The sequence below is a fragment of the Macaca mulatta genome, chromosome 8 (genome assembly GCF_049350105.2).
Source record: "Macaca mulatta isolate MMU2019108-1 chromosome 8, T2T-MMU8v2.0, whole genome shotgun sequence".
In the NCBI taxonomy this organism is placed as follows: domain Eukaryota; kingdom Metazoa; phylum Chordata; class Mammalia; order Primates; family Cercopithecidae; genus Macaca; species Macaca mulatta.
The window spans coordinates 91,202,545-91,219,482 of NC_133413.1; the positions used below are offsets into that span (position 1 = coordinate 91,202,545).

A 16,938-nucleotide genomic window follows, 5' to 3' on the forward strand; every position below is an offset into this window, starting at 1 on the left:
ACATAATTACATATAGTGGGAAGACTATCAACTGTTTTGGGGGAGGCGGCACTCCCAAAACAAAGTTCTGCTTTCTCCTCCACCTCTTCCTTTTGACATTCCTTTTGAATATCTCATCTCACATTTATGATCTCATTTTAGTCCAGACTGTCAGAGCTCTGCCTTCATAGTTTACACATGCACAGATAGGGGCCATCTTTAAATTTGAGGGCAACACAGCTTAAGGCAAACACAGCTTAAGGCAATAAGAGCTTAAGAAACACCTATAACTTTGAGCCAATTCAATTTGTAGGAATCTATCCAAAGACAGTAATTCAAAATACTTGCAAAGACACATGTATATTCATCACACAGATTTTTACACTAGATAAAAATAAGAAATAACCTCAAGGTTGACAATAGGGGATTGGTTAAATTATGCCATATGACTGTATATTAAACAATCTTAAACATGAAGTTGTAAGAAAAGCTTCTTTGGTGTGAAAAGAAAAGTTACATGTCTATTAAAGGACTTGATGAGCTGTCCTATTTGACCTGACAGGTCTACACCATGCCTTTTCTGCACCATGCTCAGGGGCCCAGGAGGCTGCATTAACAGGGCTTCTGGCTCGTAGACCTCTGGTTGGATTTGGCCAATGAGAGGCACCGGCAGGAGGTGGGGAGGCACGAGAGACTGGAGAGCAGGAGGGTATTGATTCCTCCTGGCTCTCTCCTTCTGCCTGGCCACAGGTGGGCAGTGGTTACATTTCTCCTCCAACAGTTACCCTTTCTGTTGGGTAACCTCTCCAAAAGCTATATTTCCAGAGTTCTGGTAAATCTTCTGGATTGTAGAAATTCCTCTCTTGCAGAGTCTCTTTAGGCTCTAGGGGTTAGGGTTAATAATGGCCTTCCATGTTGTTAGCCCCTGGAGTCCTACACCACCCCCCTACTGATTTCCCCTAACCCTGTCTACACCTTTGTAAAGTGACTTGTCTCTACAAAGGCCAAAGACATTCTTGCATCAAAGCATGAGGCTCTTTAAATGGGAGTTTAGTGCTTTTCAAAGTCCCCTAACTACATCCAGTTGAAACAAATCCTTTGTCTACAAACAGACTACTTGCTGTTACACTAAAGAAAAGCAAGCCATGGGAGGAGGAGAACATGAAAAAATAGCTAAATAAACAACGCCCAGATTGCCGCATGGGTCCAAGCCTGCCCAAGGAAGCCAAACCAAGCAAAGCTGCTGGCAGAGTTGCAGCAGCCAAATCCAAACAGTCCCATCTGTGCTTCTACCCTGGCTTCTCCTCACAGAGCTAACAGATGTTTGCAAAGCTGGAATGTCCACCAGCTCATGGAGAACAGCTGAAAATCTACCCCAGTGGAAAGCACTTCTGCAGAATACCAACGTCAGCAAAGACCTCAAGTCTAACAGAATGGTCTTCTTCATATAAAGGAGAGGGAACAGAGGGAGGCCACTGTAGATTGGGAACCACTCTGTGCCTGGTCCTGTGCTAGGAACTTCCACATGTGTATCTTATTTAACACCTGCAACAGGCCCAGGAGGAGTTGAAGCTCCATGCAGTCGTGAGCAGACTCCTGGAATCTCACATATGCCTGATGTGAGATGTATAGCAGCTCCCAGACAAACTCTTTAGAATTTCTCAACATTGATGCTCTGGGCCACCATGGTTGGAGAGAACTTCCCAGAGATTTTCACCTTTGCAGCAGCTTCTGAACTGTTTCTAGGAACAACTGCCTTGGGTCTATTGCTGAGACCTTTGGCCAAGGTTTCCCTGATTTTCTCTCTGCTTGCCCTACCAATAGTAAGCCTCAATCCTGTTTTTAAAAGATGATTTCATACTTAGAATATATGAAGTAGCTTCTATTTTCTTGACAGAACCCAGACTGATACTTAGGATTGATACGGTGACTGTTGAAGCTCACCTTCAGTTCATTGAAGAATTATATAACATTTTTGAAGTATTTCGAAGTATTGTATAACATGCATATGACGTGTAAGTCCAACTAACGCTATATTCTAGAAAGTACATGAACATCACTTTATCACTCAGCAGCCTGGAGTTAACGTCACGTTCTGAGGTAACTGAGAGGATCTTCAGGTATTTTTTTTTTTTTGTATGGTGACGTGTGTGTGTGTGTGTGTGTGTGTGTGTATGTGTGGTGTTGGAATGGCAGGGCAGGGACAGGGGCTTACACATCCAAGACTCTCCAGAGAGGGCCGAGTTATTCTGTGCAGGTGAGTTGGCTGCATTATACAAACTTCCTCAGCTTGTCTTGTGAAAACCCACACAGCTTGGCAGCGGCTCCAATGGCTCTTTCAGGGTCAAGAGGTCCACATAGATCCTCAGCAGATGCCAAAAGATCGGTAAATGCACTAGTGTATTTTAAAATTAGTAACTTCCTAGAAGCTGGCAGGGGTTCCAGTGGTCTCCTGAATTGGGAAAGCAGCCATGTTACCTCATGCTACCTCACGGTTACACGGTATACAAGTTGACTTACCTTTTGGGGGATTTATTTATTTATTTGTAAGATGAGGGGACTAATGAGAGTAGAGGTTTTGGATCTTCAAGGTGTGTGGGGTTAATACAAAGTAACAGGTGAATTCAATGTATACCAAGCACAGATGAAACACCTCCCACCTCCATGTGCTGTTTATAGATGCTGTGGTGATAAGTGAATACAAAATTAACAAAAGTTTTATAAATGGAATAACCCTGTATTGTGCCTGGCTTTTTTTCCCCTCTGCATAATGTTTTTGTGATTCACTCACTGTTTCGTGTATCTGTAGTTCGCTCCCTTTTATGTGGTGAAGTATCCCATTGTATGATTATACCACAATTTGTTTATCTAGGTACCTGTTGATGGGCATTTGGGTTGTTTCCAGTTTGGGGTGATAATGAATAAAGCTGCTATAAACATTTGTCTGCAAGTTTTTTTGTGGATGTGTGTTTTCTTATCTCTTAGGGAAATACATACCTAAGAGTGGAATTGCTGGGTCATATGGTAAGTGTATATTTAACTTTCTAAGAAACTGCCAAACTGTTTTACAAAGTGGTTGTACCATTTTACATTTCTACCAGCAATAAATGAGAGTTCCTGTTGCCAACATTTGGTATTTTGTATACCAAAAATACACACTGTATAATTCCATTTACTTGAAATTCTACAACAGGCAGCATTAATCTATAGTGATGAAAGTTATACCAGTGGTTGGTTGCCTGTTTGGGACTTGGTGGTGCCTTTGACTGAAGCGGGGTATGAGGAGTGCTGGCCTTGGTTAGAGTGGTGATTACTCAGGTAGAGACAGTCAAAACTCACTGAACGGTATACTTAAAATGGGTTCATGGGTTCATTTTATTATGTGAAAATTATACCTAAGTAAAGTTGATTTTAAATGATTTCTATAACAGCAACAACAAACGACAAAAAGATTTCTGAATTAACAGAAATCCCTAGTCATTCTGTGTTTTCTCAATCAATGAATTCTAAAAGTGCATCTCATCTTTGGGGACATCTGGACATTTCTAGACATACTGAGTAGTCCTCTAACTTGGAAAGATCAAGACTGGGCTAGAAGATTTCTAAAGTCCTTCGAACTCCAATGTTCCAGAGCCTATATACTACATGGCACGTTATTCTAAGATCTTGTCACTAAGTTGCCTAGATATCACTCTCTTTATCCTGAATTTTCTCTATGAGGCCAATCAGCTCCCTGCCCTGGCTGACAATGCTGTATGTACCATCACCATGAAATCCGTGCAGTTGATCCAAGCTGCTGTTCTTAGCACCGCCCTCCCCAGCAGTTTTAACAGATGGATCTATTTCTGGAACAGCCGTTCTTTTTGCGAGAGGCACTCTCTGCTCAAAATTAGTGGGTTAGGAATTAAGTCAGCAGAGAGACTGGCAACATGCTTATTCGTGAGGGCTTTACGGGTTTGTTTTCTTCTTGGAGCAGCCATTCACAATTTAAAGTGATTCATAGCTTTTTGGCTCTGAACGATTAAAAATACAGAGTGGAGCAAATGATTAATTGTTTGCTACTATTGTTTGCTACTATTACTGAAGCACCTTATGTTAACTCAGTGCTTTCTTCTCTAACTTGAGGTTCTTCCTAATACACAGGTACAACTGTTCATGGTTAAGACACACACCTGTGAAATAAATGGAAATGATGAATGCTGAAATTTGGAAATTGCCTCTGAGATGCTGCTAATGTTCTGAAATGCAGAGTCCTGAGTCAGATTTCCTTTTATGCCCCCAATTTCTGCTACCGTCTTTGCTGCACTAACCTAGTGCATTGCAGAGGGCTTCTCAATGCACACCCAAATGAGCACAGGGTGGCTGAGGGATCCGGAGTCATCTTGAGCCACTGTGGCATTGGCGTGGTGAGTGTGGTCAGGGTGGAGGGTGGAGGCAAGCACCCCCTTCTCTCCACACCTATGCTTCTCAAATTCCCCATTCAGGCAGTTGCCAAATGGGGGGAAAAGAGGCAAAGTATTAGCAGCTAACATTTATTGCTCTTTACAGGGCCTCTCGTATATTCCTGACAACAGCCACATCGATATGGTGCCACCATTTTCCATATTTTATAGATGAGGAAACTGAGGCTGAAGAGGCCAGATGACTTGCTTAAGTCACGTAAGTCCTAAAGCTGGCATGACAATTTCGGAATGTACAGATTCCAGAATCTGACAGAATCAGGGATCTGGCATGGAAAAGGGCACATAAATCATTTCTGATCAGCGCTTCTTGATTTTCTTGGGGTCTTGTGGAATTGATGGTTAACTCTTTGACCTTCCATAGAATTCATTTTCTCCCACGAACTCCCAGAATGGCTGTATTCAGGGTCACTGCATCACCTTGTGGTCATGACGGAAATTGCACCTCCCCAAAGTTACACGACTCACAAAGTTGTGTGAGTCTGGACTCACACAACCTGGTTTTTCTCTGAGCTTGGAAGTTCTGTCAGTCTATCTTGAAATCCCAGAGGAAAAATTCTGCCAGACCTGGGCTTGACAAAGTTGGCTGGCTGACCTCCAGAGCCAGGATAGAGAAGCCTTTCATTTCCCTTCTCATATTCTCACCTACCTTGGCTGCAGGTTCCTTAAGGGTGACGGATACTTCATGTGGCAGACAGCCTGGAGTTCCTATTTCTGCTCTCCATTTCTTTCGGAACTTTGTGCACCCTTGCTCCCGCCCTGCCACATAGCTGTAGTTATGTCTGATTATTTTCTCTCCACGTTTTTCTCCTTGTGGGCCGAAGGAAATATAGATTCACTGAATTAACTTGCCTCAAACGTTTCCTCTGCTATTTCAGTTAAACTGATCTCTGCCACATTATAAGCTACACAGCCTTGGACAGTTAACATAACCTCAATGAGCCTCTTGGCACAATGGGGATAAGAATACACCAAAGATTTGGGGGATGATTAAATGAAATGCTACATTTAAAAGCATTTGGTAAAATGTAACTAAATATGCAAATATAGTGATTATGAGCAAATATTTCCTCCTCACTATTGATAGTAAGAGAGACTGCCTTGTCTATGCAGTGTACCACACACTGTCATCTTCTTTACATAAGCGGAACATGGATCTCCACAAGAGGTGGGAGTCAGTCGTCTCTGTGCTGGGGGGAGGTGGGAGAAGAGATGAGGAAGCTTCCATAATAATGAGAAAGGTCAGGATCATTGTTTCGTAGTCAGATATAGGCAATGCTCCCTCCCCTTTTGTTTAGAGTCCTCAATGTCTATTCAAATGTTGCCACATTCTAGCACATTTAATCTTCATGACTATCCTGAGAGGCATGTTAATACCTGTTTGCCTGTTTTACAGATGAAGAAGTTGATGATCAGAGAGGTGAAACGATATTCTTAGGTTCTCAAGGTAGCAAACAATGTGAATCTTTTGATTTCCAATCAGGACATCTTAATTTACCACAAATCATATTATCTCTTTATAACAAAGAACAGAAGCTTCCAAACTTTATGGATGATGAGCCACAATAAGAAATACATTTTGCACCACACATACACATATGTATACACTGAAACAAAATTATCAAGAAAGAATACTTATTATGTACAGTGTACTCTATTCTGTTTTATTGATTAAAGAGTGACTCACCACTGCTCAGTGAAATAAAAGAGGACACAAACAAATGGAAGAACATACCATGCTCATGGATAGGAAGAATCAATATCGTGAAAATGGCCATACTGCCCAAGGTAATTTATAGATTCAATGCCATCCCCATCAAGCTACCAATGAGTTTCCTCACAGAATTGGAAAAAACTGCTTTAAAGTTCATATGGAACCAAAAAAGAGCCCGTATCTCCAAGACAATCCTAAGTCAAAAGAACAAAGCTGGAGGCATCACGCTACCTGACTTCAAACTATACTACAAGGCTACAGTAACCAAAACAGCATGGTATTGGTACCAAAACAGAGATATAGACCAATGGAACAGAACAGAGGCCTCAGAAATAATACCACACATCTACAGCCATCTGATCTTTGACAAACCTGAGAGAAACAAGAAATGGGGAAAGGATTCCCTATTTAATAAATGGTGCTGGGAAAACTGGCTAGCCGTAAGTAGAAAGCTGAAACTGGATCCTTTCCTTACTCCTTATACGAAAATTAATTCAAGATGGATTAGAGACTTAAATGTTAGACCTAATACCATAAAAACCCTAGAGGAAAACCTAGGTAGTACCATTCAGGACATAGGCATGGGCAAAGACTTCATGTCTAAAACACCAAAAGCAACGGCAGCAAAAGCCAAAATTGACAAATGGGATCTCATTAAACTAAAGAGCTTCTGCACAGCAAAAGAAACTACCATCAGAGTGAACAGGCAACCTACAGAATGGGAGAAAATTTTTGCAATCTACTCATCTGACAAAGGGCTAATATCCAGAACCTACAAAGAACTCAAACAAATTTACAAGAAAGAAACAAACAACCCCATCAAAAAGTGGGCAAAGGATATGAACAGACATTTCTCAAAAGAAGACATTCATACAGCCAACAGACACATGAAAAAATGCTCATCATCACTGGCCATCAGAGAAATGCAAATCAAAACCACAATGAGATACCATCTCACACCAGTTAGAATGGCGATCATTAAAAAGTCAGGAAACAACAGGTGCTGAAGAGGATGTGGAGAAATAGGAACACTTTTACACTGTTGGTGGGATTGTAAACTAGTTCAACCATTATGGAAAACAGTATGGCGATTCCTCAAGGATCTAGAACTAGATGTACCATATGACCCAGCCATCCCATTACTGGGTATATACCCAAAGGATTATAAATCATGCTGCTATAAAGACACATGCACACGTATGTTTATTGCAGCACTATTCACAATAGCAAAGACTTGGAATCAACCTAAATGTCCATCAGTGACAGATTGGATTAAGAAAATGTGGCACATATACACCATGGAATACTATGCAGCCATAAAAAAGGATGAGTTTGTGTCCTTTGTAGGGACATGGATGTAGCTGGAAACCATCATTCTTAGCAAACTATCACAAGAACAGAAAACCAAACACCGCATGTTCTCACTCATAGGTGGGAACTGAACAATGAGATCACTTGGACTCAGGAAGGGGAACATCACACACCGGGGCCTATCATGGGGAGGGGGGAGGGGGGAGGGATTGCATTGGGAGTTATACCTGATGTAAATGACGAGTTGATGGGTGCTGACGAGTTGATGGGTGCAGCACACCAACATGGCACAAGTATACATATGTAACAAACCTGCACGTTATGCACATGTACTCTACAACTTAAAGTATAATAATAATAAATAAATTAAAAAAAAAAAAGAGTGACTCATTAAATTGATTCACAACTCACTAGTGGATTGAGACGTGCAGTTTGGAAAAAACTGATCTAGAAGGTTCTCAAACAATACCCACAGAACAGGTGACTATCACAATAGGTTTTAAATGGGTATTATGAAACTGAGGGAAAGGAGAGGAGAATAAGATGAACTCAGAAAGTTCTACCAATTAGACAGAACATATTGTCTGGTTTAAGCAAATTAACTCATAGAAATCTTTTGAAACATGATTTTTAAAATCTCTAAAATAACTGTATTACAGTTACTGTGTTCTGTCACATCATGAACACTGCATTTATCACTTGTAATTATTGCCTCTTTACACATCAATTTCCAGCCACCCAACTTTTGACACCTTGAAGGAAAAAACTATGCCTTATTCTCAGGGGAATAAGTATTTTGCCTGATATGTGCTCAATAAATATTGGTTCACCTAATGAATTTAAAAAAGAATAGCATCAGCCTCACCTTCTTGTTATTTTCACCATTCCAAGTAACTTTAAGTTCAAAAGGCCAAAGTAACAACTTGGTCTATGTAAAATCCATGCATTAAACATTAGTGGCTACAATCAGCATCCTATTGGTCTCACTTTGGGGACATCTAAAGTCTGAATAGAGGGAGAAGTCATAAAGAAAGAAGGATAAACACTATTCTTACTCGTTCATTCCTTCCTACTATCTAGCTTCTTCTGGAGTGGGCCTATGCTCATTCAATAAAAATAAATATATATAATAAAAATTTAAAAAATAAAAAATACAAAAAAGGAAGCTTTTTTCCTTTTCCTTTGGTGACTTGACTATAACTTAATTTAGTTAAAGCCTGTAGACCTTCCATATGGGGCTAACAAGTACAGTCTAATTGTGATGCAAGAGTGTGAATTTTGGCTCAGTGGCTACATTAGAAATGGAAGGGTGTGACAGGCTTTCATTAATGTGCCTTAAATAACATTGGGGTTCCCTGTGCTCTGAGTCCTCTGTCACAATCCTGGGCCATGCCTGTTGAGTGTTTGAACTACACACTCAGAAAACTCCAGGGAGAAAGTCTGTGAAGCTTAAAGTAACAGGAAAAGACTTCAGGTTCCTACCCTGTCCTGCCTGCAGGTACCCACTGATACAAGTGCCAGCCTCTCTCCCCCACTGGTCAAGTGAAGACCCAGTGTCCCTGGGGACCCACAGGGTGCCAGAACAACTCCAGCCCCTTTGCATGACACACTGGTATGAAACAGCAACTCTTCAGGCCACTGCCTCTGGGAAGGTCAGGGGTCTACATTAATATCCTTTTTTCTGGATAAAAATGTCAGCCTTTTTCACATGTACACACCCAGAGACAGTGCCCATATCACCTCCACTGTTACACATGTGGAATGATGCTGAGAGATGCAGGGAGGGAAGGCATTGTTGGATCAATGCCATCTCTTTGTTTTCCTCTTTGAAATGAACTGGGGGAGGAAAAAAGTTTGCACTGCAATCCTCAGGGCTTTATATCGGATTTTTGTTTGTGAACAGCCATTTAATAATGAAGCTACCAATACTAAATTTAAAAACCAATATATATAACAACAGTTTTACATTTATGTGGTGATTTTAAAAATAATGCCAAATGTCTTCTAGATTTAGTGGTAGTATAGTGGTAGTTTTGCTTCATTCTGTGAAATGGAAATGTTTTTGAAAAATGATGACCGAACATAACTTAAATGTACCTGAAGAGAATGAAAAGAATATGAACTTGAGGCTCAGGCAGATCTGGGCTGGAATGGTGGCTCTGTCCCTTTCTAACCTGCCTGACGGGGGCCAGTTAAATGTACAATCAATCTCCCTGATCCTCAGTTTCCTCATATCAAGATGGAAATGCAAAACTTACTATACAGGACTGCCGGGAGGATTAAACAAATGTGTAATCAATTAATTTGCTAAATCAATTAATTAGATGTCTTTTTTTTCTTCTACTCCTTTTTGTTTTGTTTAAAGCTCTCACTCTGTTGCCCAGACTGGAGTGCAGTGGCCAGATCACAGCTCACTGCAGTCTTGAACTCTTGGACTAAAGCGATCCTCCCATCTCAGCCTCCTGAGTAGATGAGACTACAGGTGCATGCCACTACACTAAGCTAATTTTTTTTTTAATTTAAATTTTTTTAGTAGAGACAGGGTCTTGCTATGTTGCACAGGCTGGTCTCCAACTCCTGGTCTCAAGCAATCTTTCTGCCTCTGTCTCCCAAAGCAGTGGGACTACAGGTGTGAGCCACTGTGCCTGGCTCTTCACTTTTTATTTAGTTAATATATAATTTCTAGGATGTAAGAATGGAAGTTTGTTTATATCTCAGCTTTTATGTATATTTCACAGATAACTGCATAAAAATGAGATACAAAATATTCTTCCCAATAACCCTTCAGGGCTGACTGAGGGAGAAAAGAGGAAAAGATATTAATTATACTTTACATTTGAAAAAAATAAGTCCCATGAAGAGAGTGAGTTCATACCGAAGCAAGCCTGAGGTCCAATTTTCTAACTTACAAATACTGGTAACTCCCAGGTCAGCAATTTATAACCAGAGGATGGGACACGTGCGTATATACTTTCAGGAAACTTACCAGTATATGTCATTTTTTAATTGTCACCATAACAATTTCTATTCAAACTTCAACAACATTAAAGAGGAACGTAAGCTGCTGCTTTCCACAGAAAGCGGGTGTAGGTCCAAGGTTAAGCTCACACTGGCCCTTCAGAGGGGACAGAAAGCACCTTCAGGAAACTGAACGCATGGTTGACCACCAACCTTTCTTTTCCTGGGAATGGGCTCGTCGAAGAGCAGGTTGCTGGCCTCCGCCTCGTCGATGCCGTCGTCTGGCTGCGCGGGGCTACGGAAGGGCTTGAAGCTGTCAGCCGAGAGCGGCGGCGACGGCGTGGACGGGTTGGACTGGTCGCTGGGGGCGCTCCAGCTCCAGTAGCCGCTGCTGCTGGTGCTGGAAGGCACGCAGCCGCCCTCCTTCCAGGATCCGCTGAGGCTCTCTGCGTGCACACAAACACAGTCAGTGCCAGGACCCCTGCGTGCCCGGGCATGGTTCAGTGGGAGCCTTGGTTCTACACCAGTGAAACCACTCCAGCCCTCTCAATCATCTGCAACAGCTGGGTATGTAAGTTTTAGCTCTATTTATACACCGCCTCCCAAAAGCCACACTGTAGTTTATAAACATTTAATTTTTTTAACCTCATGATAATAGGTTTTTCTAAGAGTTTTCTGATGTGTTTTTGTATTGTGCAACACAAATTCCTTGGGATCATAGTGGGGATTATATGGAAAAAAAAGATTTTCTTGTTCACTGAGTTTGGGGAGCTCTGGGTTTATTGACTGCAGTATTTCTAAGACAGGAATAGCATTTGCAGTATTCTTCTGAATGGTTTGGTCACAGAGTTCCCTCTCATCCCAACCCCTCTAATTTCAACATTTTTAAAAAAAGGGATTTCTTAGCTGAGGGCAGTGGCTCACTTCTCTTACCCTAGCATTCTGAGATGCTGAGGTAGGAGGATCGCTTGAGGCCAGGAATTCGAGGCCAGCCTGGGTTACATAGTGAGACCCTGTCTGTACAGAAAAAATGAAAGAATTAGCCTGGCATGGTGGCATGCACCTGTAGTATCAGCTACTCTGGAGGCTGAGGAGGGAGGATTACCTGAGCCCAGGGGTTTGAGGCTGCAATGAGCTGTGACTGAGTCACTGCACTCTAGCCTAGGTGAAAGAGTGAGATCCTGTTTCAAAAAAAAAATGGGGGGTGGGAGGTTCTTATAGGACTGTGATTCTTAGAATACATTTATAGGAAGTTAGTCTAACACTTAAGAATCTAAGAGAAATAATTTCTGTATAGTTATCTAAAGCCCATTTCCATTCTGCTTATTACAACAAATAGTAATGCTTTACATTTTGTGAGTGTTTTACATTTTACAAAGCTTATTTGCACAGTCTCAAGCATTCTCACAACATCTGTCCTTCAGAATAAGGATTATTATCCCAGTTTTATAGATGAGGACTCTGAGGCAGCAGGAAGCAAAGTGACTTGCTATGTGACTGGTAAGTATCCCTGGTGAGCCCAGGCCCAAGGTGGCCTGCTGGTTGGACCTCTTTCCTCAGTGCATGCAGTCCCTGGGCTGTAAACAACCTCCATTCTTTCTGGCAAAGCTGGGATAGGATAAGAATTTATTGGCAATAATTAAGACTGCTATTGGATATTACCTTTTCATTTGTGGTGGAAAGCATTATGAAATGTTCGCTAATGTGGAGAGATTTCTGCCCAGTTAGAATGTCTTCTGCCACCCTGGCTAATATGGCGAAACCCCGTCTTTACTAAAAATACAAAAATTAGCTGGGCATGGTGGTGTGTGCCTGTAATTCCAGCTATTAGGGGGGTGCTAAGGCAGGAGGATCACTGGAACCTGGGAGGCGGAGGCTGCAGTGAGCCAAGATCGTGCCACTGCACTCCAGCCTGGGCAACAGAGTGAGACTCTGTCTCAAAAAAAAAAAAAAAAAAAAAAAGAATGTCTTCTGGGTGCTCTTTTAATCACTGAAGATTTGCTTTACTTTTCAAGATGTACAACCTTAATTAGCATTTGTATAAATTCTACTTTCTTTTTGGATAATTTCTCCTCCATATTTATGTGCATTTTGAATATATTAAAACTATGTTCTAATTACAAGGAAAAAACATCCCCAAATGCCTCATTAAAAAAATACTGTTAATGTCTGTGTAATTAGTAATGAAGTGAAGACAAATGGTACATTAGCATTCATGGGGAAATTTCATAACTACCTTTACCTAATTATAGATTTCTAGCATATTCCTCAACTATGTCAAGCAAAAAGTTAAGTTAGAGGAGTGAAACTGTAAATTGAAATAGGAGAAACTACCCATCTCATTACAGCTAGGTTCTTTCAGAATGAAATGGTCATTTATGCAGTCTCATGCTTCGCCAGCATCAACAAAACCAAATTAGCATCTCACTCCCTGCAGTCTACACAGAGACTGATGCACTCACCAGACTAGAGTTGCCTGTTGTAAATAAGAAAGCTCCATTTAGTACAACAGGAGTTCAAGAAGAGCATAATATAAGGCTTGATGATTTTACTTGGTGTGAAAAACTCCCTTGGCAGGCCCTGGGTGGCTTATAAATATACTGTAGTATGCATTTGTAAAATAAAATAAAGCTAATGGCGCTAGATGTATAATCATGTTAAGTATGAGGCACTGAATTTATTTTGAGAATCAACTATTATTACAGTGTGGTTACATGGTTTCATGTCAATGCTAAAAGTGAATTTGCTTACTGATTTGTGAATGGCATTTCCTTTAGAAACACTATTTAGTCAGAAGGATTATAAGTGATGTAGTAAAGTTTTTTTTCAGAAAAAAGTCAGGTCTGATTTATAATATTCTTAGGGGACAGAGCCTCCTTATATTAAACCACTGTTTGTCAGGAATGGAGACAGGCACTGCTGGACTCTTACCCTCTTTGCAGACCCACTTCCTGACAGAATGATCCTTTTTAGGCATAGAAAATGATCACAACAGTTTCAAAAAACTCACTGATGTGCAATAATTCTAGAGAAAATCTTTTTTTCCTAAAAAAGTGCCTTCATTATCAGAAATTGCTTTCTCTATTTAAGAATTTGCTTTTTCTTACAGACTAAATGAGAGACAGCAGACAATTTGGGGTTATTAGTTGAGTAGTTATTTTTTAAACCATAAATGAGCACTGAATTACTTTATTACTATGCTAACAAAAGTTTGCATTGAAGAACCAAAAGGTTTATTTTAATTCTGACCTTTAAGTACAAAGGAACACTAAAAATGTTCTCAATTAAAAAAAGAAGCCAATGGTAAAAATAATGATTACTTTAAAATACACTTTTTTTTTTTTCCTTTAAGGATTCCATGACATTCTGCAATTCCTTTTTCTTAGAATATGTTTTGGGGGTTTTCCAGGGTTTTCGTATTTTTTATTTTTTAGAGTTGGAGTCTTGCTCTGTCACCCAGGCTGAAGTGCAGTGGCACCATCATAGCTCTATGCAACCCCAAAGTCCTGGGCCAGGACTACAGGCATGTGCTTCCACACCTGGCTATAGTTTTGCCTTTACTATAATCTTTTTTTAGCATTGCCAAAGTGAGAAAGGTAAATCTGAATACCTATTTGCTAGAGACCCCCAGAAGAGCAGTCAGGTCACTGAATGGGAGTAGTCAGGCCCATTTCAAGAACAACTCGTCTGGTGCTACGTAAAGAGGAGGTGTCGGCTGGGTGAGGTGGCTCCCGCCTGTAATCCCAGCACTTTGGGAGGCCGAGGCAGGCGGATCACCTGATGTCAGGAGTTCGGGACTAGCTGACCAACATGGTGAAACCCTACTAAAAATACAAAAATTAGCTGGGTGTGGTGGCATATGCCAGTAATCTCAGCTACTTGGGAGACTGAGGCATGACAATCGCTTGAACCCAGGAGTAGAGGTTGCAGTGAGCCAAGATAGTGCCACTGCACTCCAGCCTGGGTGATGGAGCAAGACTCCATCTCAAAAAAAAAAAAAGAAAAAAAAAAAGAAAAAAAAAGAAAAAAAAAAGAAGAGGTGTTATCCCAGCTTGGTGAATCATAATGTTGCTGGGCAATACTGATTCATGACATTAATTTGAATTCCTAGCATCTTGATCATTCTTTCCCCCTTATAATGGGGTTGGAGTAAGTTTTGGTGAGGATTGAATATATGTTCAACGAATTTATTTTAACACCTCACATCTAAAACCAAATTGGGTGTGAACCATCTCTCAATCTCATAATTGACCACGCTGGTTTCTGAGAGAAGGTTTTCACTGATCAGAAGTCTCTTTCAGTGGTCTCAGTGCATTACATTTCAGTGAACTGCAATCTGCAATCTGGCTTTCTTCCCTGGGGAGTGCTCTTGACAAAGCCACCAGTGACCACCTTCCTGATGCAATATTCAGTCTTTTTAATGCATGACCTTCTGAAGCATCAGACACTTCTCCTTAAAACATGCTTTTCCCTTGGTTTCCATGAAACCACACTCTCCTGGTCTTCCTCTACCTATCTGGTCACCCGTCAGGGTCTTCCTGGGTGCTTTTCCCACTGCCAATTCCTTGCATGATGGTGAGTTTCACTGCTTCCCTCCTTAGCCATCTTCTCTTCTCACTTTGCTTTTACATAACTCTCTCATGGTGACCTCATCTACTCTCATGGCTTCAAAATGTTGCCTTCTAATTCTGTACCTTCAGCCCAGATCTCTGTCCCAAGATACGCCCAAATCTCTGCCAGATGTTGCCCCTCGAATGATCCTCAGGCACTGCTTATTAAACATGTTTCCTATTGTCTTCTTCAGCAACTTCAGCTCTTGAACCAAACATTTGCCAATACATCTCTTCCTGTGTGTTTTTCACCTACTCCAGTGAATGTCCTCCCCTTGCTGAAGCACACCAACTGCCTGGAAGTCATCCTTGACCCACCCTCCTGCTCACTCTCTCTGTCCAGCACCAAATACTCTTGATTCTGCATTCTTCACATTTCTTGGTTATGTCCTATTCACCTCCACTGTGACCACCAAGGTCTTTTCTTTTCCTTTTGGTTGATAAACCTAATCATAACTTTGCAGGGCTAGAATCACTTTAATGGTGCTCCCATAGCCTCAGCATAAAGTCCAAACTCCTAGCCAGGCATAAATGACCCCTCCTGAAAGGTCTGCCAGTCTCTCCAACTTCACCTCCTACTGCCTGACCTCCTTATTTACTGTGTTGGATTATATGAGACAAAATCGTATCACGATTAAGAGAATAAATCTGGAATCAAAAAGACATGGAGAATTTCAGTTCTGCCAGTTAATCCCTATGAGCCTTAGTTTACTCATCTGTAAACTAGTGATAATAATATCTCATAGAATTGCTGTGGGAATTACAGGAGATAAGGCAAGCATAGTACTTGTTTACTGACACATAGTAATGCTCAATAAATGCTAGCCATTCATATGGCTATGATTGATGGTCCTTCTTCCCCAAAGAGACAGTATACTACCTAGGAGTGTGGATACTTTTTCAATGAGGTATTCAATTCTTCTAGCATGGTACCTGATAAATGTGTATGGAATAAATGAATGGACTAGATAATTCTATTTGATTAAGGAGTCTGAGATAATGTTTTTAAAAAATAATCTCAGAGTTCTTTGATCCAACTGCCTCCCCAGTCAAACAGAAATAATGCTAGGGAAAGTAATTCATTAGCTCAATCTTCATTTACCTGGGAAAAAAAGGGACACAAGTACTGCAAAGACATGTCCTAGCAAGGCAGAAAATAAAGGAGCTCAATAAAAGTGAGTTGAATGGAGGGATGGGTGAACTAAGCAGTGGGCTCCCTGGGAAAATGAAGAGGAGGCTGACAGCTCTGGGGGCCTCGATTTCTTCCATGTTTCCCTTTGCTTCCTGCTAATGGCTGAGGGTCAGTGGTTCATAGCGTTTGACAGGAATGAGATGCCTCAAAGAGAGGCCCTGCTCTTGGTGTCAAGGGGCCCTTCCCTAAGCCCCACATCCTGGGCTTACCGTTTGGTCGCACGGGAGGACTTCGAACCAAAGGGCTAGTCGACAAGCTGGTTAGTACCATTGCTGCTGTCACCTTGTCCATGTCTAGTTCCTCTGAAGATTTCCTGTAAAACACGAAGGGACATTGGTGACTGTTCACTCTGCATCTGCTGTGGGCTACACAAGGTACCATATGCTGTTACGCGTTTACTCTATTAACTTATCCCCATGAACAACCGATGCTCTGTTAGCTTTATTTTACAGATGAGGAAGCTGAAGTCCATGAAGTGAAGTGTTTCAAAGTCATACAGTATTAGGAAGACAAGGATTCCATCACCCATACTTCATCTAACAACTGTTCATTGAGAGTGTGCTGTGGGCTAGACCCTGTTCTAGCCATGAGTGATATGAGGTGAACAGCAGACAAGGTTCTTGCTTTCATGGAGCCTAGAGGATGGTAGGAAGCAACACGCTTATCAGTAAACAAACAAGCTAGAAAGAACAAAATCATTTCGGATAGTGACAA

At 41.2% G+C, this 16,938-nt stretch overlaps 1 protein-coding gene across 3 annotated transcripts in view; it reads right to left on the minus strand.

Moving 5' to 3' along the window:
• ZNF704 (zinc finger protein 704) overlaps nucleotides 1-16,938 on the minus strand; it is a 251,462-nt gene that overhangs the window by 42,272 nt on the left and 192,252 nt on the right. For all 3 annotated transcript variants that reach the window (XM_015145519.3, XM_015145518.3, NM_001260976.1), the window contains 2 exon segments: nucleotides 16,434-16,537; nucleotides 10,636-10,868 (listed from right to left, as the gene is read on the minus strand). In XM_015145519.3, coding sequence (XP_015001005.1) covers nucleotides 10,636-10,868; nucleotides 16,434-16,537 — 337 coding nt within the window.